At 47.5% G+C, this 22389-nt stretch overlaps 1 protein-coding gene across 7 annotated transcripts in view; it reads left to right on the forward strand.

Moving 5' to 3' along the window:
• Positions 1–22389, forward strand: part of ANK1 (ankyrin 1) — a 203314-nt gene that overhangs the window by 57839 nt on the left and 123086 nt on the right. Inside the window, exon 1 of one of the 7 annotated variants that reach the window (XM_057505219.1) lies at positions 15410–15612. The exons of the other annotated variants lie outside the window; for them this stretch is intronic. Within the exon in view, the coding sequence (XP_057361202.1) occupies positions 15586–15612 (27 nt within the window). The 5' untranslated portion in view covers positions 15410–15585. Of the gene's footprint in view, positions 1–15409; positions 15613–22389 lie in introns of those variants that run through there. 7 annotated transcript variants of the gene reach the window in all.

Here is a 22389-nt window from a genome sequence, read left to right on the forward strand (position 1 = left end):
CTGGGACTAAACTGGGCTCGAGAATAATCTCAGTTGTTAATAATGGGCGAACTGCAAAAAGTGAGGCAGTTACTCTTTCTTGCTCCAGCCGGGGTGTGTATATGCATTTGTGTTTGGTTGTGGAGGAAATCACCTTGGGAAAATGGGGTCAGAAAAATGCTACAGTAATGTTAAAAAAATAACTGTCGTTAATTGTTAATTTGCTATCCTATCTAACCTAAAATTTCTTTTAAAAAACCTTTTAATTTTATTTATTTTTAAGTTGTGAAGGCAGTATGAGAAGGAGAGTTTGCATCTCATTCTGTCTTTCTTGATGCCTGAATCCTCTGGCTCCAGGGAGACCCACCCACGGTAAACTCCAGCCCAGAAAGCTCTAGGATGCTTCTAGCTGCTGGTCAGTGTCCTTAGAGCAAGGTGCTCTGTGGAGGGAAGAGCTGAATTATGAAAAATACAAGATTTGCACCCCTTACTTTTCGAGGATAAACTTAACAAAAGCGTTCCCACTATGAGGTTGGTATTTATTCCCAGCTTCTGGCAGTTTTATCTGAGAATTTCCACTTTTGTGTACAAATGCCAAAGGGCAGGAGCAATGGAATCAGAAAATCTGAGGCAATCTGAAAACCAGCAAAAACTGAGCACCTACTAGGTGTAAGACATAATTGCTGACCAGTCAGGACTTTTGTTAATTCCGGGAACATAAGGCCAATTCTCTAAGTTATTAGAAGCAACACAGTATTACACAAATCTGTGTAACAAAGGCCAAACATCGTGACAGGAGCAAGATTAATACAAATGGATTATTGGGCAAAGCTTTGCAGGATGGGGAGCTAAAGGCAGGGGGACCTTGATGGGTGGGGGCAGGGTGGGGATTGGAGAACAGCGTGCCTGAGACAGATGAGAGACGAGAGTAAAAATGGTGTGTTTATTATTACATGAGGCTTGGAAAAAACGGCAGCATACAAACTATTATGCTTGGCATAAATCCAATTTTCAAAGAATATGTTTTATTCATGTCAAAGAAAAAAGACCGTAAGCCAAAGTATCAAAATATAAACAATGGTTATCTCATGATGCAGGGATTGTGGGTGATTTCTAGCTTCCTCCTTTTGCTTGTTGGTATTTTCTGTTTACAATGAAATGATTTATTCTTATAATCTGAAGTTAAAAAAAACAAACCTTGTTCTTATTAAGAGAGAGTTGTGCTCATATACTACTGGTGGCAGAGTGAGCCCATGGCTGCCTGCCGTGGGGCGAGTGGGCCTGGGGGAGACGCACTCTCTCCCGATGGGTACCCACAGCCTCCCATACTTTCCAGACAATAGCTGCTTGGGTTTTTTGCAAATGGGGAAATGGAGACCCAGAGAGGTGAGCGATTAGTCTGTAATTTTAAAGCAAGTCTGCGTCAGGAGCCCGGCCAGTCCCTGACTGAGCCGCCTGGAAAGCCAGGCTCCAGGAAGCAGGAGGGGAGGGCCCAGAACCAGGTGGGCCCTGCAGGCTGCGTTGGAGCCTGTCCAGTGCCAGTGAGCAGGGGGAGCTTGGAGGCAGGCACTGGAGGCTTGCAGTGAATGACTCAGACCCAAGGGAACAGAGTTTCAGCTCCCACAGGGTCATGGACAGCGAGATAATGCGATGGTCCAAAGTAACCTTTCCTAGAAAAATAGAACAAGAGCACAGGCCGGAAAGGAGGGCAATGAATCTAACAGATAAAGAATATCCCTGAGAGGTCCTGAAATGACCTTCCCATCTCTAGGCTCAGCAGGCCCTCCCGCACCAAGGGTGAGAGCTCCCAGCTGCCAGGCCTCTTGGGATCAGGACTTTGAGCGCTTGGGGATGTCCGGGGGAAGGTCACTCATGGGTAGGTTCAGGGTGAGCTGGAAGTGAGGTCTCTCCACCTGAGCAGGTGGGGTTTTCCTCTAGAGCTGAGTGTGGGCCTGGTGGTTCTCTGGGAAGCTCACCTGGGCCAACAGAGGTGCTCAGAGGTGGCAGCCACACAGGTGGCTCTGAGCAAGGGGGCTGGGTCAGCTGGGGGCCCTCTGTGTTCGGGCTCTTTCCAGGTATGGAAGAAGAACTTCAGCCACATTTTGCTAAGGACGGAATCCATGCTAAGGCCACAGCTCACCTGGCTGGGGCACATTTGCTCTTTCACGATGCACCCACCTATCTTGCCTGAGGGTTTCAGCCCCGGGAAAGTTCACTATGGATTTAGTGAGACCAAGAAATGACAATGGAATGTTCTTGGGTTGAAAGGGTTTATTACCCAGCTTGTTCTCCCGGGGATAGGTTGAGGATTAGAATCACGTTTGCATCCAGTGGTCTGCAGGTCTGTAATCCTCCTCCATCTCTGCCTGCACCCAGAGCACTGGGCAGAGCTCTTGATAGAGTGACTCCATCAGTAGTAGCTCATTGCCTTCAGGTGTGGAAGCAGTAACCTAGCAGGAGGCCAATTACATCATCAAGTAGTTTAGGGTCAGGTGAGGGTCCTTCCTGGCTGTAGGAACTTCCATTTTTCCCACACTACCTAAAGACCTAAGAAACAGTGTTTTTTTTTTTTCTGGTAAAAATCACTCTGACTTCTGTACACAAGCAGATATTGAAGAGTGGTTCTCCCGGCTAGACTGTAGGGGCAGCCAGCCACACTGGCATGAATGTGACTAAGCTGAAAGTGTGACCTAAGACAGGTTCTAGGGGGACAGAGGCTGAAGGAGTTCCCAACTGACCAGCAATTGCAATGAAAGATTAATAGCGTATTGATCATTTATATCCATGGAGGTATTTTTATTTACCTAATCCAAACAATAAAAACACCATGAACTCAAAAATATTTTTAGCCAGAAGCCTGTGTAACAGAAAAGAATGGGCTAATGGGTCTCACTGAGTCACTCTGCGGCTGGTTTGTGGCAGTTGCCTCACCTGCTTGCTCCACCCCTTGGGACCAGTTGGAAGGCAGGAAGGGGTCCTGGGAGGGCTTCATCTTGAGAAGACCCACAGCTGGAGCCTGTGAAAGGAACCCAGGCCCTAGAGCCAGATGCACAGAGTCTCGGCCAGCCTCCTGCCCTTCCAGCCCTGTGTGGACAGAACAGAGGGTGGGCGGTCCCTTTACCATAAACTCCTACTCAAATGCCTCCCTAACTCAACCCCCACGGATGGGATTCTAGGGACTCCTACTCCGTTCTAAACTCTGCCGTCTAGAAGAGATCTGTGAAGGTGGGGCTGAACTACCTGCCTTTCCCAGATGTGCAGCCTGCTTCCTCTGGGGAGAACTCAGCCAGACATTCGCGGCATGGCTTTCTGTCCCATCTCTGGAATCCAGGTATCCATCATTGCTCCACCGAATAACAGCAGTGGGTTTTCTGTGGAAACAGTGAAACGAAAGTGGTAAGCCTGAAAATGATTTTGCAAAGGAATCATTTCTCATGTGGTAGGTACTGACATCTTTCTAGGACTGAGAAGTGAAGGGATTTTCCTTTATATTCCAATTAATCATGGCATAAAGAGCATGGTAGGCACTTTATAGATGCCGGCTGGGTGAATGAGTGAATGAACCAAACTGATAATAATAATGTAAGAAAGAAACATAGTCCTTAAGTTTAAAAATGCTCAAAATATTATATATATAAAAACACTTGAAATACTATATATGGCTTAGGGATATGTACACCGATGTGTAGAAATATGTGGAGTAATAAATACCAAATTAATATTATGGGGTTAGGAGGGAAGTGCAGAAGGTGGATTTAACTGTTTCCCATGTTTTATTATTTTATCTTTTTATATTTAGGTACATACAACAAAATGCACAGATCTTAGTGTACAGCTTGATGCATTTTGACATGTGGATACCTTCGTGAGTCCGTTACCCAGATCAAGATATGAAATAGTCTCTCTCATGTTTCCCCCTTTGTTTCCAGTGTTTTATTTCTGGAGCTGAGTGTTGGATTTTTCTTTGTCCTTTTTTGTGTGTCTCAAATATTGCATGACACATTTTAAATATAAATAAACCTACATTTAAAAAAATGTCTGTAATATAAAGATTGCTTTACTGTAGAAGAAGTGGAGGGTGGAAAAGTTGAGTAAATATGTCTGCTTCTTCCCTAAATTAGGCACTTTTTCCCTCATGTTGCTCATTACCTCCTACTCCCTTTCTTATCTGCACCAGCCGCTTCTCTCTCTTTAGATTGCCCCTTCCAGGGTTTCTAAGTAATTATATCTTCAGCTACCGGCTAGAAAAAAAAATACTTCCATGCATCCATATGGGGACTCTTGGTGATGTCTGAATGACTTTGTTTCTTAGAGCTGCCACCTTCGAAGGAAAAGGTCATGCACCCATGGGAGGGGGACAGATGGCTGGGCACCAAGTCTGTGCCCATATTACACTCACTACACACACCATCTCATTTAATCCTCATAAGAGCCTAAATGTAGGTATTGCTTTCCTATCAGATATGAGCAGTGGAGGCTCTGTGGTGCGTAGCAACTGGCCTAGGATAAGGTTTCCATTGTTGTTGGGGGTGGGGCAGTCCCCAGCATAGCGGGTGGCAGAATAAAGAGATGCAGATGCAGCCGTGTTTTCTAGCACACATTTGGGAGGTGTCTGGAAGGGCTAAGGGTTCAAGCCGGGTGGCTCTGGAGGGCAGCGGCCCACAGGGGAACTGGCTCGTCATCCTGATGGTAAACTGTTCGGTGGTCTCCAAAGTGGGGTCTGTGTAACCCAGTGGTCTGCAAGCAGATGCCAGAAGATAATCTTGTCCTTTAAAAATGTCTGCTTTTCAACAACTGAAGGAACAAAACAGCAGCAGACTCACAGAACCCAAGAATGGACTAACAGTTACCAAAGGGAAAGGGACTGGGGAGGGTGGGCAGGAAGGGAAGGATAAGGGGGGGAAAAGGGGCATTACGATCAGCGCACATAATGTAGCCAGGTGGGGGGGACACGGGAAAGGCAGTGTACACAGAGAAGACGGGTAATGATTCTACAGCATCTTGCTGCGCTGATGGATAGTGACTGTAATGGGGTATGTGGGAGGGACTTGATATTAGGGGGAGTCTAGTGACCATGATGTTGTTCAAGTAATTGTACACTAATGATACCAAAATAAAAAAAAAGTCTGCTTTTGTTGTATATTTTGTAATGAATGTAATGTATTGGCACGGTAATACATGTATATGATTTATAGATAAGTAAATATGCATATACTGAAGATATATGCTCAAATATTTTTATTGCTAGGAGGGTGCAATTTAAAATGTTTGGAAACTTTGCAAAATATACTCAGCTGAACTGATCCTCCTTGTTTCCCATCAGCCATTCTGTTAGGAAATGAGTGTCGAATGAGCCTAGGTCTCCTTGGCCAGAGGTGTGGCCTTACTGGGGCAGAGTAAACTGGGACATGTGGTCACTGTGACAGTCTTGGCAATGCTGGTGAAATCCTGAAGAATTGGAAAGGAAAACTGGGGGTGGGAAGATAAGAAAGCAGATTTCACGATGCCAAATTCCTGAAAGAAATTTAGAATGGATTATCAAACAGATGGTTTATGACCAGTTAGGGGAAAATAGTGGTCTCTGGCAGCGAGCATGGTTTCACCAGGAATGAGTCATGCCCAACTAAACTCATTTCCTTTATAATAACCAACAATGGCTTATTGGATGAAATCATTCATTCATTCCTTTTTTCAGGCACACATATATTCATGGTCCACTTGGCAGGTAATCACTGAGCATCTATTATGTTTAAAGCCCTGTGCTTGGACGACCTCTAGTGATGAATACATTATAATCTCTGCCCCCAGAGATCTTCCTGTTAATAAAGGTGACACACATGTACACAAATAAATGTAATAAAACAAAGTATTTCTTAAGTGCCACATGGTGGCTATATTATAAACAAAGCAATCATATTATAAACAAATGTGACCAAGATCCAGCAAAAGGCGAACTGGCTTAGGAGCAAAGACTCCTGATAGCAAGACCATTTATTTCAGTGAGGAAAGAAAACAGAACTTTTATGTGTATTTATTTTAAATCATATTCCAGTTTTCTATTTTGTATATGTTTTATATTGGCAGAGTCTCTTATGATATCTTTGTGGACAGAATGAATAAAAGTGAAGACATTGGACTGGATGATTATAGTTAGGAAACTTGAAACTAATAGAACAACGATCCCCAAAGTGGGTCACCAGGTGGACCAGTTCCCGCCCGGAGAGAGGGTGCCAGGGACCGCTACTGGGCCCCATTCTCAGCAGTGTGCCATTTTACTGTTCAGTTCATGGTTTGTCTGCAGACATAGCAAGCGTGGGCCCTGAACTCTGGGTGAGGCGGAGCATTACACGCACTCGGATGAACAGAGTGCCGTGTGCTAGGACGCATCCGGCGTGTTTTGTCAGGATGTCCAGATGAAGGACTCTGAGAAAGGTGGACAAACGAAAAGTATGTTTGGAGGAAATAAAGATAATAACAATAATAACGTAAGAATAATAGCTCCATTTACTGAGCATGTACTCTGTGCCGTGGTGAGCACTGTACATGCCTGACCTCACCCAGTCCTCACAGAAGCCCCATGAAGTGGACACTGTGGGTATTCCCCCTGGAAGGTAGGAGGCTCCGAAGTTTAGGGAGCTGCCCAGCCTGAGGTGCAGCTGGAATTTGAACCCAAACCTCGCCCATCACCCAGGCCTGCAGAAGGGCTTGGGCCTGTGTGGCCTGAAGGGAGGCAGCCTGAGCCAAGTAGGGCAGCTGCCGCCCCATGCTGGGCCCAAGCTGAGAGGCAGGTGGTGGTGGGCAGAAGGGCGACCAGGGGAGGGAATCACAGGGCGGCAGCCCATGTGTGAGGAAGGGCCTTCTGAATCTTCTGGACGGTGAAGAGGAGGTGGCGCCCCTCCCTGTCAGGAACCTGGGAAGAGGGACTCCAGCATTCCGTGACCTTTGTGTTTCTGCCCACTTTGAGTTCCATGGCTGAAATGATGGGCTGCAGTCCACACACGCAGACCCGCATTTGTTGGCCGTTAGCAGAGCCATGGCCGTGGCTCTGGGCTGCCTCCTGGAGCAGCTGCAGATGGCTTCACTGCGGAAAGCCATTCCAGATCCACGGCTTAGGGGGTGTGAGGAGGCAAGCTGAGCTGCCACTGCCTAAGATGTACCTTTTGGGGGGAATGAAACATAGCCTTCAAGCTTTATACCTTCTAACATGAAGCTTTAGATGCACTGATTATTCAGCTGAAGTTTCAACACTCAGCATTTGCCAGGAAGCCTGGCCATCCTCCCCAAACACTGCCTAGATTTAGGAAATGCCAGACTATAAATTATCAAACAGTGCCATATCTGCAAGCAGAAAGATTTTTAGAACTTTAAATGCCCTCCAGGTTGGAGAATAACCCTGAGACAGGAAATTCCACACTTTAAATGTTATTACCATTAGATCAGGGGTAAAGCTAGCATTCAGGAGAAATCAAAGCAAAATTCCCCGCCTCTGTCTCTTTCCCCCCCACCCCCCACCTCTAACACACAGCCCACGCACCCATCAGGTGGCCTCAGGTCACTGCAAAATGATGTGGGAGAACACCAGCCATCAGTCAACCCTCAACAAACAGGATTAACTGAAGCTCACAGAGTAGGAAAAGCCGTGTGGCCAGAGATAGCCTGGAACTTAGTCAAAACGGATTCCCGCCTGGATCGCTAATTAGCTGTTGGACCATGGGCAACTCAGTTTGCTTTTGAGTTTCAGTTTCTCCCTTTGTAAAATACAGCTAATAATAACTTTTAATGACAATAAAAACTCCAGGATTGTTGTATTACATATCGTAGTGTATGTCAATATGTTTGCAAACTGCAAATTGCTCTGCAAGTATACAATATTACCATGATTATTAAAGGATGGAAACCTCCTGCTGGTTTGGAAGTGTGTATTTGGTGTAAATGCTGTATTGGTTTAATGGATCCTCAAAGGATTAGGATAATTAGGTAAATAAAATCTCTGCTAAGCCAGCATATGCAGTGGCTGAACCAGGTGGTCATGCCCATAAATTGCAATATGTACAGAGAAGATACAGTACAAACTGTAGGAAATGAAGTCGCCATGAGGATTAAGAACTCCTCCCCAGCTAAGGACAGTTCTTAAAAGCATGTCACCAGGGAAGTCCAGGCCCTGGATGGAGCCACTTTGGAGCCCCAGGCTGGATGAAGACCTGCAGGGCTGTGCAGACTGCTGGGTGAGCGGGGGTAATGATACTCCTACAGTAAGAAGTTCACTTCTTACAGAGTAAAATAATAATAATAATTATAACAAATACCCACTGCTAGCTGGATAAAGGAAAGCAGTTACCCCCATTTTCTGGAGGAAAATCAACAACACCCAGCAAAGCCTCAGAAAGGCTCAAACCTTTGATTCCAGCCAGTCTAGCAAAATATCTGGGAAAGAGCTTTAAAGAAATAACCACATTCAACAGCACAGAGATACTAACTGGAACATTGTTTAAAATGGCAAGATAAATTTAGGAAGAACCTAAGTATTCAGCAGTAGAGGATGGGTTCACAAAGTAGCAAACATCCTGGGGACGCTTTACTCTGCAGTCATTAAAAGGTGATGCAAATGTGTACATCTCTTGTGTAAAAATATTCTGGTATGTGGTTGATGAAAGCAAGTTACAAGACACAATGAATCCTATTTTTGGAATCATATGTGCATTTATTTGTAGTATGTGCACTCTTATCAAAGTCTGCAGGGTAGTCACTTAGAATATGACACCAGGTACCATTTCCGGAGCACTCCTTGGGATGGGGGTGCTCTGCACACGTGTTACCCCAGTGAGTCCTCTTAGCAATCATCTGAAGCAAGCATTCAGTCTCATCTCACGGATCCAGGTTGACTTAGGGACCTAGAGAGGTGAGCAAGGTGCCCCCCACCCCAGGTCATGCAGCTGCTAAGTGGCCAGAACCCAGGTCTGTCTGACTCCAAGACCCAGATTCACAGCCCTATTGCAATACAACCTTCCAGTCACTAGTGGTTCTATTTGGACAGTGAGATTATGAGTTATTTTGTCATTTTTCCAACTATCTTATTTTTTAAAAATTTACCTTATGATTAAATACATTACCTGTGTATTTAAAGAAATACATGTGTTTCTTCCAATTGGATAGGATGGGAAATCAAGTTGGGGAAATCGATGGATGCCCAAGGAGATGAGTGGGCACCAGAGGCTACTGGCATTTTGGATATTGCCAAAAATCCCCAGCTTGTGGAGTTGCCAGGAACAGGGGAATAAATCATATATTTATCACACCTGACATGTACTATCCAGAAGCATGACTATGGCTTTAGTTGATAATAATAAAGTGCTTTTACACTTTTGATTAGTAGTATAGGAACTCTTCTATGATTTTATATTACCTTTTCTATTTCCTCCCCTATGCATTGCCTGTTCATGGACTGCTCGTTTTTCTATTTCCCAGTTTGTATACACACCTTTGTATATTTAGGATATTAATTAACTGGTCTTGTCTCTATGACATCTGCCTAGTTTGTTTTTGTCTTATAATTTTGTTTATGATAACTTTATATCTTTGGAAGTCATGACGTAGTAGAATCCCTATCTTTTCCATTGAGTTTTCTTACATTGTTTTACATTTTGAAAATTCTTATTCAATCAGACACTTAATAAAACATATCTAATTTTTCTTTAAAAAAAAAGTGCCCTTAGGTCCATCACTTACTGTGAACCTCATAACAATCTGGTGATGCAGGCAGAGAAGGTATTTGTACACCCAGTTTATAGATGAGGGGCACAGGCTCAGATCGGGTCAGTGGCACGTCCCAGGTTCCATTACCCGAAGTAGCTGAGGCTCGATTCACACTGAGACAGGTCGGACTCCTAGTCGAGTGCTTTTATCATGACAAGGTGTTTTCGGGAAAAGTTGTTCTAGCGGTGAAGCCACGCAGGGGAGTTAGGGTGGGACCGAAGCTGCAGGGTGGGTCTGCAGCAGGTGTCCGAGCTGCTACCGCAGGCGCCACCAAGCGCTGGCTCAGAGCAGGTGCGCTGGCTCCGGCTGAGCTGCGATGGCGCCGGCACTGACTCTCCACAGCAGAAGCCCCTGTCTGGGTCTGGCCTCAGAGTGGAGAGCAGCTGGCCGGGGGACAGGCTAAACAAGCTCTTTCTCCAGAAAAGCAGTCCTCCTCTGCCCCTTGCCCCTCCTCTCCCCCACTTCCTTCCTGCTCTCCTCCCCACCCCCTTGTAGACACTTGTAGAGAAAATGTTTCAAGGATAAGAGTCTTCAACTAGGGCCCCTTGAAGGTCAGTATTTTCCCCTCAAATTTAAAAATAAGAGAGAGGAAGTCAATGTCCTTAGATTTCCAACTATTATCTCAGGACCTCTTAGAGATGATTAGAGATTTTATTAGATGCCCTGTCACATCACTGTCACATCATCACCTCCATCCCTGCCGTCTCGAGATCCACTGGCACACAGCCACCCCTGACCCCATTTCTTGTCAAGCTGTAGTGATGTCACTGCACTTGGTATAAGGTTAATGTTGGGCTGGATGGTCAATAAAAAAAGGGTGAGAGATTTGGAGGATGGAGGCAATAATGACTCGAATTTCCATGCTGGACCTCAGGGGAGCACAATGTGGATACATAAACCACAGCTGACTCAGCCGTTTGGAGGTCATCTAGTGCCGTTAAGGGAAACTCCCCCCCACCCCCCACCCCCCAAGTAAGACCTGGATTCCTTGACCAGCTCTGTGATCGCATTGTACCTCTCCCATCTTGGTTGCTTCATCACGAAAATGAGGGATACTACAGCATCTACCCGATCAGATTGTTGGATTAATATGTGAATAATGGATGCAAAGCGTTTAGACTGTTTTCTTTACCATTGCATGATACCATGCATAGCACATAACAGGCTTGTTAAATATTGAAAGAAGGAAGGAGGGAAGAAGCAGGGAAGGAAGGGGGAGGAAGAGTGAATGAAGGAATGAGCAAGCACGTGGCGAGAGCTCAATCAAAGCTGACCATTATTATTGTCAAGTGTTTAATTCTTTCATCCCTCCTCTTAAAAGAATAAGCACAGTTTGACTGATTTGAATTTGGTCACCTCTTTTCATCATCTGTTGATGGTGAAACTGTTCAAAGTGAGAAAATGGTCAAATGTCGGCATGAACAAGGGACTTTTCAGGAAAATAAGGGACTGGAAGTCCCTCAATGGGATAATCAGCACATCGAGTGATGGAGAGCTGAGTCTGTCCCTTCTGCAGTTTTGTAACATTAAGTGGCAGCTGTACTGCCCTCCTCCTCTTGTCTTGATTTTGCTCCCCTATTCATCCAGTAGTGGTTAAGAGCAGGGGACTCAGGAGACTGCTCTGCAAACATCCTGGACGAATCACATTATCTCCTGCGCCTCCGTTTCTGTCTCACAACGAGGACTCATAACAAAGTGCATGTCCTCTGAGTTCAGTGCCTCACACTCTGTGTCCAGGATTCTCAACATCACAGAACACTTGAGAAATAACTCTGCATTGGAAAAGCAAGCTGAGCCCCGTGCTGGGAGAAGGCACTTGCAATGCATATAACTGATCAATGGTGAGTATCCATACTATGTAAAGAACCCCCAGCCTCAATAAGAAAAAGACAAACCACAGGACAGAAAAATGGGCAAAGGGCTTACCAGTAATTTCACAGATGAAAAATAAATGGCCAAAATGTATGTGAAAAGATGCCCATCCTCACTGGTGATTAGGGAAATGCAGATTAAAACCGTAATTGCATATCATTTTATACCTGCCAGTTTGACAAAAATTTAGTCTATGTAAGTGCTGGTGAGCTTGAGGGGCAACTGTACAACTTGCTGTTGGGAAAACCAGTGGAGCAGGCAGTCCCCAAAACCACTCAGTCTAGTAAAGTCAAAGATGTCCGTATATTACAATTCGTCATTCTACTCTTGCTAGCATACACGCTAGACAAACCTTGCATGTCTGCAGCAGGAAGCTCTTACAAGCATGTTTGTAGCAGTAATGTTTTAATAGCAAAAACATTTTGAAGATAGCTCAAATTCCATTAGCAGTTAATGGATAAATAATTTGTGGTGTTTGCATACAATGGAATACTGTACAGCAATGGAAGTAATAAACCGTTCCTGGCTGAAGCTCAAGAATGTCATGTTTCATAAAAAAATCCAAAGAGCAGAGGAATCCATACAGCATAATTCTCCTTATTTAAAGTCAGAAGACTTGCAAAATGGAACCATATATTGTTTAGATATATAGAGGTGGTAAAACTGCACAGAAAAGCAGGGAATGATAAACACAAAATTTAGGATAGAGTTTATATCTACGGGGTGGGGGGTGGAGACATGAGGCAGAAGGAATCAGATGACAAACACACATGGGCCCCTGTAACCCTCTCTTCATTATCCAGCTCATGAGTACATGGCTGTTAATTTCATTATTTTCCTTTATGCCTTACAGACAGATACGGATTTTTTTTTCGTATTGAAAATTCATGGGTAGATTAGTTGCTACCTCTAGAAAAGAGGGGGTTGAGATGAAGGTGTGTTGCAACAGTATCCATAATGTTTTATTTCTTAAAGAAAAATCTGACATGTGTGGCAAACATTAATGAAGCTGAGAAGCGGGCATAGGAGTATTTGTACAGACATGCTCTGTGATTTTCTTTTCATTTGAAATATATCACAATAAAAATATTAAAGTAAGAGAAACATGCATAGAAAGAGAGGCTGGAGGGAAATACATCAAAGTGCTAGCTTTTGTGTTGGGGGGCCTTGAGGGGGATGGAGATTATATGCAATACCCTCCATTTTTCAAATATTTTTTCAATGAGGATGTCTTATTACTTTTATAATGAAAATCTATTGAAAGCCTCTTCTATGGACTGATTTATCAACTTCTAAAAATAGAACACTGAGACAACACTTGAGAGAAGAGTCAACAGTTGTTGAATTCCATGCTTATCAAGGAAAATGGATCAGTGGACTGAATGAAATTAAAATATTAAGCCCAAAGCAAAATGGCCCAGTTGGCCTACAGATGGAAGATTCAGACAACCTGGATTGGAAACTGACTCCACCTGTTCTTAAGCAGGTTTCTTGATCTTTCCATGCCTCAGTTTCTCATCTGTAAACTGGGCCTAATGATAGTGGTCACCTCCCAGAGTAATTATAAGGATTATATGAGTGAGTGCGAAGGGCTTACAATAGTGCCTGGCACACAGTAAGCGCTGGATATAAGGTTGTATGTAAATAAATAAAGAGAAGAGGGGCTTGTGAAAGACTTCTGAGTGGGGGGTTGCTGGATATTCAAGAGGTCCCTGCCATCCTGAAATAGAAGGGCTTGCTCTTCATGTGTTGGTGGCAGCTTTTGTGGTTTCCTTTCAGAGGTTAAGAAAAAAGAAAGGCTTTATATGTCATAGAACATGTGAATGCCCTTGGCAGCCATCTGACAAGCAAGTAACCCGTATCACACAGCATGCCTGTGCACAGCCTGGCTGTCACAGGGAACACAGCTGAGGGTTGAATTCTGGGGTCTCAAATATATTGTGGGTCCAGTTCTTTGAGACCAGGCTGCTGTGTGACCGACCCAGGTCCCATCAGCCTGGTAGTTGGTTAGTCCCAATTGTGCCTGCCTTTCTTACCCCTGGTGTTTTCACAGGAGGAGAGCCTTACGTTGCCTGGAAGGGGCTGGTTCTGGGGTTAAATTCTGAGGTGCCTCGGCTGCTGGGGACGCTGAGCTCCTGGGGTTCCACTGGAAGCACCACACAAGGGGCTCACAGAATCAAGCCTGCCTGGCCGTCTACCCGTCCCAAAGATTTGAAATTACAGTTTCTCTTTACAGGGCATCTTCTAAATCATTGCTACACCCCATGTTTACTTGCTGGCATTTTCTCCTCAGAGCTTGGGGCTCTGAAGAGAGAAATATTGTTTCTCTTTTGCCTTGAATGGTGAAATGGCCTCTTGCTCTTATTACCCTGCTGGTGACAGCCAAGGATCCATTCCAGAAACCTTTACTGAGCACATGTTACAGACCAATCCCACTACGATGCCAAACTCATCCCAAGCCTGAGTGGGCTGCAGGGCAGCGCGTGGCTGTCGTAAACCAGCCGAGCCCAATATCTGTTGCCCAGTAAGACCATTTATCCTGTGGTAGGGTTGTTTAGCTTTTCTGAACCCTCTAAGAAAAAGCTCCTGTTTTGAATTATGTGTTTTAAAAGACATCTGCTATGGACTTGTACCTACTGATTGTGGTGGTTATTTTTAGGCAAAACATGGCCCAGAACCTGCTTTGCCCTAACCCGCATCCCACTCCAGGTCAGGTGCTAGGCTGCTCCAAGATGGCCCCAGCCTCCCCTGGGGGCTTTCCAGCTGAATGTTCCAGTGACATTTTCACCAGCAGCTATGATCTCAAAGTACGGCCCATTTGGACCTACAGAAAAGCTCTGAAGCCATATGGCTGCCTGTCAGGGGACCTGGACCAGCCTCACCCCAGTGGAAGGTGTGGGAGGGGGGTGGAGGGATGGTTCTCAGGCAGGATTTAATGTGTCTGTGTCCCTATGCCTCTGAAAACAAAAACACTGCTACATTACAAATGAGCCACAGCCCTTTCCGGTGAGGCCACCTCCAGGCTCCAGGGAGACCCCACTGGTCAGGCCTCACGCTCTGGCCCTTCGGGTCTCTGGTCCCTCCAACAGCCACCAACTGCTATTCCAGGGCACAGTGTTCCCACCAGACAAGCCACTCTGGGCAGATGCCACTCATCCCACAGTTTCATGGGCGGATGTGGCAAAAGAAGGCTTCCCAGGCCGGCCTGCAGGAGCTCGGCCTTGGTTGGGCCCACCTGCCAGTGAGGTTGTGGGGAGCTGCCTTGGCCCCCCTTCCCTCCTATCCTCTGCTTGTGGTGACTCACCTCTGGCTCCCAGGAACGTTGTGATTTTTGGCCCCAGTGTTACTAAGACTGTGCCCAGAGTACCTGCAAAATCTGCAGATAAGGACCTCAGGGGACCCCAGTGAAAGCATGTAAAAAAAATAGAGGCCCATGGCACGCATCCCTGCAGAGCAGGGCTGGGTGAACAGGGAAGGCCAGCGTCTCCCAGGAGAATCATCTGCTCAGGGAAGGAACGCTGCCCTCACCAGGGGGCTGCGCCCCTCCAGGAGCCTCCTGCAGGCAGCCCTCCCCCTGGAGACGCCTGCGCCCCATACCCGGCGATTTGGGCAGATGCTCCCCTTGCCCGCCGCGCCGCGCCGCGTCTCCCGGGGCTGCTGGGCCGGCTCACGGCCCGAGGGGCCCTTGGCAGGGGCTGCGCTGGCCGGGGCTGGAGAGGGCCGAGCTGGGTTGAGCGGGAGCAGGCGAGAGAGCTCCGTAATCTGCGAGCCCCAGGCGGGCGCCTCCCTCGGCGCGCGCGCGGGGCGCCCCGGGAGCGCGATAGCGCGCTCTGCGGCTGATAAGGCGGGTCGCAGGGCGGGGGCTGCGGGCCTCCCGCCCAGACGTTCCAAGGCCGGCATCCCTGCCGCGCGTCCGGCCGCCCGGCTGCTCCCACCGCACACCGCGCCTGGCCTCGGCGGGATCCTGCTTTAGGGACCGGCATGCCCTGGCCCATGGGCTTCCTCAAAGTGAGTTCTTGAACAGCGACTCCGAGGGGAGAGGGCGGTGCTCGGGAAAGGTGGGGCGCCAGCAAGGGGCCGCCACAGCCCTGCGGAGGTGAGCAGCCAGAGCTGGCTGTGCGTGCTCCCCCAGGGCGGTGCACCCCCGGGCTGCAGCTGTGTAATACATCAGCACTCCTGCGCTTTGTGCTGAAGGTAGCAGGTGGCCCCTGCTTGACTCAGTCCAGTTCATACGTTTTACAGCTCGAGATCTGCTGTCAAATTGAGTTCCGTTTACCTGGGTCTCTGAATTATGTTCTCTCTGCATTAGGTTGAAAAGAATAATCTTTGGGTTATATTCCTTGGGTCTGTCTGTTGAGACCCTTGAAGCTTTCCTTTGACTCTGTGGAGCAATGTGTTTTTGTGATGTGCTGCCACAGCCCAGCGGCCCTGAGGAGCGGTGGGGGCACCTGTGGGGGCACCTGTGAGGCCCAGCTGCTCTGCGGGGGCCCTGGGTCACCCTCATGTGGAAGGGGGCTTGCTTGTTCTCTCAAAGACCCACAAAAGCCAGGCATCTCTTTTGTCACCCCCGCTCTGTTCTGGAAGCTCTGAACCTTGGATTTATGTTGCTAATTCACTAGAGGGAGAAAAGTCTAAGAGAGTAAAAAGCTCCGGAGCGGCGCTGGGAGATAGGCCACGGCTATTTTTGAAGTGGCGACCGAGGGGCACAGGGGTTACGCCACCCCGCCCCCGATTCTCCCCGTGAAGATAGGGCATATCACCGCCTAGCAGAGCCGCGGGCTGTCCGCGTTGGGGTGAGGCTGCGGGCGTGGTGCACCCAGAGGCCGAGGGACCCCAGCGCAGCCGGCAGGGAGGGCTCCTCCTCCTGCTCTCCGCAAGCCTTTGGGTACAGAGGAAACCCTAGGAAATGGGAATTCCTTTTTAGTGGCTTGGCATCTTCATCACTAGAGGTTTGATTTTTCCCCCGAAGGGGGAGGGTCCGTGGTGGAACCCGGGGACTCACCAGCGGCAGGAGAGGGGCTCAGTCGTCTGAGTCTTTGTCTGGGCAGCCCTGGGCCACAAGTTCCCAGAGACCCTGAGGCTGCGCGTCACCGACCTCAGCACGCAGGGAAGTAACTGTGAGCGGCCCGGGGCACAGGAGCTGTCGCCAGACCCTAATACAAGCCCGGTGCCCTGCAAAAATAAGGAATAAGGCTTATGAACGAAATGTTTGAAATGAGCACAAGTAACGTTCACTGACCAAATAGCCTTGGGAAGGCCTGTTGTGTGTGCGTCTCTGGGAGCTGGGTCTGCTTCCAGGTTGAATGTGAAGGATTAGGAAAGGAAGCAAAAGGCTTGCGGGTTGTTTTTATAAGCAGGGTCATACAAACTCGGCCGACCTTTCACTTCAGGGTCAGTTACAGTGAGTTTATAAAGCCAGGTTACTACCCCTTACCCCAAGATGATCGGTCGGGCCAGTGTTTTTGCAAAATCAGCTGATTTACTTTGAGTTTAACACAAGTGAAGCATGTTTAGGAAGGCAGGTTTCTGGTGTTGAGATTGCCAAAAAAATTTTAAAAAAAGAGTGAACGTAAGAAAAATAATAGAGTGCTCTCTAAAGGTAAAGTAACTGCAAATATGTCGCCTCAAGGTCTTTTGGGCACTTAATAAACATTCATCCTCATGTTCCTCCTTGGGTCAGGTAAAACAGACTGAAAACAAAATAAATGAATCCTCATTAAAAGATGAGAAGTGCTGCGGGCAGCAAGGGAGCAGGCAAAGGGGATAAACAGGAGGAGCTCTGCTCCTTTAATAGGTGCTCAGAGGAAGCCTGGGTGAGGTTCACTCTGCCTGTTGTGTTTCAAAGTTAGATTCCTCCCCACCATTAATAAGGATTAGAATTTGTTGTCAAGAATCTTAAATACTAAACTTTGCTAATTGTCAGAAGCTATGGATTTCTCGGTTTACATCAGCACAGCTGACATAGATTCCTTTAGGATCCAGCAGAATCTGTGATACTTGCGTATGCCGACCGTGTCAGACTCCTACACCGCGGGAGCTGTGAGTCAGATGCTTTTCTTTTTGGCTGGCCCAGCTGGTTGGATAGCCTCTGCTCTTTGCATGGCCAGGATTTCTATGTCAAACTGCTGCTGACTGTTTTTGTGTATAAGATGACTAGTTAACTGTATTATGGGCACTCACAAACATGATGATCTTGGTTAACAGCATTTTAAGAATAAAGGATATTCTTCATATTTCCTAAAATACAAAAACAAACCATTGAGCAAAGACTTGAAGGGGGTGAGGGAGGGAGCCATGCATTACTCTGAAGGGAAAAGCAAATGCAAAGGTCCTGAGGCAGGTATGTGTCATGGGATGAACCAGGAAGCCAGTGGAGCAGAGAGGGGAGGGCAGAGCAGGAAGAGGTGAGGTCAGAGAGGCAGCAGGCGGGAGAGTCTGGGGAGGGGGCAGAACTTGCCCGACCCTGTACACCACTGTAAGGACATTTCTTTTACCCTTAGCAAGACAAGAAGTTTCACACAGTTTGAGGGTTAGATAAATGGCATAATTTGTCTTATTCCTAATGCCTTTGAAACCAGACTCCCAGAAACAGCTACCAAATAGGACCACCCGATACAGTGTGGCAAATGGAGTTACCATGGACCTCTGATGTCATTGTGCTCTACCTTTTTTTCCTCTGGGACACACAGGGCAGGTTGCTGACATAGTTATGCATGATCTGTTTCACGGCCATACCTGAGTATTGATAAACCCCTTCTCCCTTATACTCTCCAATTTAATGAGAAAATTAACAGTACCACAGATGCCTGCTACTTAAAAAATCACCACGGGTAAAATTAAAAAGGGAGCAAAAGCCACTATATAATCACAATTCACACACAGTACACTAATTTGTCACCTCGGCTGCGGCTGATCCTTTGCTGTTTGCTTTGGAGCTTGGCGTGGGTAAAGCAGACTGTGGTTCTGGAACGCTAGCTGTCAAAGCATATGGGGTGAAGCGTGTGGAAGCAGAGTGATCTTAGAGGGGAACACTGAATCTGCTCTAAGTTTTAAAAAGTAGTAATGGTCTCCCTATGGGTGGTCTTGCTCCCTGGGATCTGTTCTTTACACACAACCAGGGTGATTTTGTAGAACTGCAGACCTCACCTTGGCACCCTCCTGCTTAAATCTTCAATGGCTGCACGTTCTTCTTTAGAGAGTCCAGACCCCTCCTGCCCTGGCCTGCCTATCTTCCATCCTGCTTCCCACTGCTGGCTCCCCTGGGAATGGCTCCAGGCGCACCGACCACCCCTGAGTGTCTTCAGTAGGCTGGGTTTGGAAATTTGGGGATGATACTTGTAAGCTCCACATGGCAAGAGCTGGGGCTTGACTCGTCCTCTGTTGTATCTTCTGTGCGTAGCCCAGTGCCTGGTGCACAGAAGGTAATTTTGGCTGCACCCACAAATGAACAGCAGACTATTTGCAAAGCCCCTCATGACTGATGACTGACTGCTCACTAGTTTGGTCACAAACCTGTAATCGGAAACCACTGCCCTGGTGGCTTCTGGGTATGATTTCTTAGATCCTCTGCTCGGGGTTTTTTTTAAATGCATGAGATAGTTTCTCCTTCCTCTTAACTCTCTTTACATTTCATCGAAACCTCCCTCAAGGGCCTTCTTACTTTCTACATCTTTATGCTTATTTACATGTCTGTCGTGTCCTCCATGCAGGGGTCGGCGGGGAGGGCAGTGGCTCTTTGTCACCCATCTTTGAGTCACTTCTCCTGCTCTTCCTGCCATCAACCAAGGTCTTGAACATGGGGCTGGAAAAATATATTTGTGAAATGAAGTAATTTAAGACCAGTGAATGAGTCTGAGCTCTTGATTCTCTGTCACTTATCCAAACCATGAGCCTTGACTGGGTGTTAGGAAGAGGTTGGGTCATTTTACTGGAAAAGCAGTCCCCAGCGGGCCCTGCACAGAAGCGGGCAGCCTCAGCCAGAAGCCCCAGCTGGCCAGGTGTCCCGGGTTCTCTGGCACACCCAGCATGCACAGAGGCCAGTGTGACTCTGCTCAGGCCAGCTTTGGAGTTTGTCATCGTTTTCTGACAGGCAGTGACAACCAATCAGCAATCTAGGAAGAAACGGAATAGGTACCCCCTCATCCCCCCACCCCGCTGCCTACCACTCACCCTTGACCACCACCCGCACTCTGAGGCTTGCTGTGGACTAGAGGCTGATTTGTCTCCTGCAGTTACTGTCAGGGCACAGGAAGGAAGGTGCATCAAGAGAGGAATCAGTCCCACAGCTGTGGAACCTGACCGAACGGCTGCTGAAATCTATTATCCCACAGTGAAGGTGGTACGGGGGGAGTCGGGGGAGGTATGTGAAACACTGAAGGAATAACTTTCTTAAGGACAGATCAGTGAAAACAAGCCAGGCGAACTCACCAGCCCCAGCCCTTCTGTCCTGCCTCTTTGCTGGAATGCGTATTCCCGGAGAATGCTACAGGAACCAGGTGTCATCAGAGACAGAGAAGGTGGGGGAAGCCCGTCAGCCCTCTCCTGGGTGATACTCATCAGAAACCACTCTGCCCTTTCCAGGAGGGGGCTGTGAAGCAAGGTTTTGTAAGAAAGAGCACATGGTTTCAGTTGCTTTCAGAAAGCCAGTGCCTATAAACACTGAAAAGAAGCTGGCTTTCGTCCAGGCCGTCTTGTTCTCTGATGGCCCAGCCATTCATCAAGGGTGATGATGATTTGCAAACAATGGAACAGAGTCCAGCCACAGAGAAAACCCAGGAGGCCCCTCTCCCCCTCCCACTCTGGCAACTTCCCTGGTCGATGTGTCTGTGCCTCTCCAAAGGGTAGGACTGGCCAGGCCATGTCACCTCTGAGTCCCTCCTGGAAAGGCTGATGTTCGGGTCCACCTGGAGTGATTGGAAGGGACCAGCAGGATCCCCTCGCCCTCAGCACGTCAGCGCAGGTTTCCTGTGAATCCTGAAATTCCACCACTCAAGATGATTCCTTAGGTTTTTTAAGGGGTTTGGTCTCCAAGTGTCTTCAAGTGTGTAATTCAAGCCTTTATAATAGGATTTTGAATCGTACACATGCAAGGACCTGACTCTTTGTGGGACTGGTGCAGGATCAGGCAGAAGCAAGGAATGGAGTTGAGCTCAGGGTCCTGGAATCAGGGTGGGGAGGGCTGAGGAAGGAGAAGCTCACTTCCTCGCTCAGGTTCCTTCCTGGATATTTGTATATCCCAAGATCCGGGTTCCTGGCAATCCGCCCGTCACAATGAGCATGGGAGTGCGTGAGGTTGACTTAAAGTGGAAACGGGGACTCTGGACAGAGTCACTTGGATTCTGGACACGCTCCTCAGGCTGTCCATGTGGCGGTGGGGTCAGCCCAGGAGCTGGTGGGGCTTGTTGGCCCAGGGCTGCCCCTCACTGGACTGTTTCAAATGCTGTGTGGGATAATACAGTTTTACATATGCCAGGCACAGTACTTCATGTACTTTGTATTTTTCTTCCAAGATCATTTTTTTATCCATTAAAAAATTTATAATTTTTTGTACTGAGGTACATACAATAAAATGCACAAATTTTAGTGTACAGCTGGATGGATTCTAACGTGCTTACACCCATGTAACCATCACCAGATGGACATTCTTTGTCTTAACAGGAGGGGGAAGCCACTCTGTGAGGTAGGCACTATTACCTCAGTGGTAAGGTGTCCCCTGTCACATAGGTAGGCTCCTCCATGACGTGGGTATCCCTTTCCAGGTGAGGAAACAGGCTGAGCAGTTAATTCATTGGCCCAAGCACCACAGCTGGGTTCCCAGCCATGTCTGTCTCCCAACTCTCTATAGACAGATTAGTATCTTCCTCACTAAGTGCTGGTCACACTGCAATTATTATTTAATATGCCTGTCTTCCCACTAGTCTGCACCCCCAGTGCCCACCTGGACTCACTTAAGCAGCACCAAAGGCTGAGGGTCTGACTGCCGTCGTCCTGCCCGGGGGCTCTGCAGCCCACTGCCTGGGCTTGCATCCCTGCTCTGCCCCTTTCTGCAGGGCGCCCTTTAGACCAGCCATAAACCCACTTGGTTTCCTCATCTGTAAACTGGAGACAGTAGTGGTTGTTCTAGAGTTGTTGTGAGGAGTACATGAGATCCCCCACCTGGCATATGAGGAAATATTGGTTACAGTTATAATTTTTTTGGAATCACAAGTTCTTCTCTGGATCAATTACTTTCAACACACTAAGAACTTTGGAAAGTTAAAACAAAACATCCTACCTTCAATACAGCTTTGATTCAGGTTAGAGGAGTTTACTGATAGGAAACAAGAATAAATAACCCTCAAGAAGTGGTAAGAGCTACTTGGTGGGAGGCAGGAATTAATTCTGCTGTCAGCTGAACAAGGGCATTTCTCAGGGATGCTTCATCAAGGAAGAGCCCTTTGAATGGGCCGAGAATCAGGATTTCACCAGGCAAAGGCTGGGAAGGCATGGGCTGCTGGGAAGGCCTGATCAAAAGTCCAAAAGCGTGGAAGTGCCTCCTGTACCTGAGAAAGGCGCCTGGTCCAGGTGTTCAGGGCCAGGTGTGCGGTGGGGCGTGAGGATGAAGAGGTAGGCAGGGGCTAGACTGCAAATGTTTGTGAATGTCAGCCTAAGATTTTGGGCTTTACAGGGATTGAGGGGCCAGCAAAGCATTTTGAGTAGGAAAGTGTCATGATCAGAATGGTCACCCTGGCAGGGTTGAGGGAGAAGGGACTTCAGAGAGGCAATAGTTAGGAAAATACTGCTGCT

The sequence above is a fragment of the Manis pentadactyla genome, chromosome 7 (genome assembly GCF_030020395.1).
Source record: "Manis pentadactyla isolate mManPen7 chromosome 7, mManPen7.hap1, whole genome shotgun sequence".
Lineage (NCBI taxonomy): Eukaryota > Metazoa > Chordata > Mammalia > Pholidota > Manidae > Manis > Manis pentadactyla.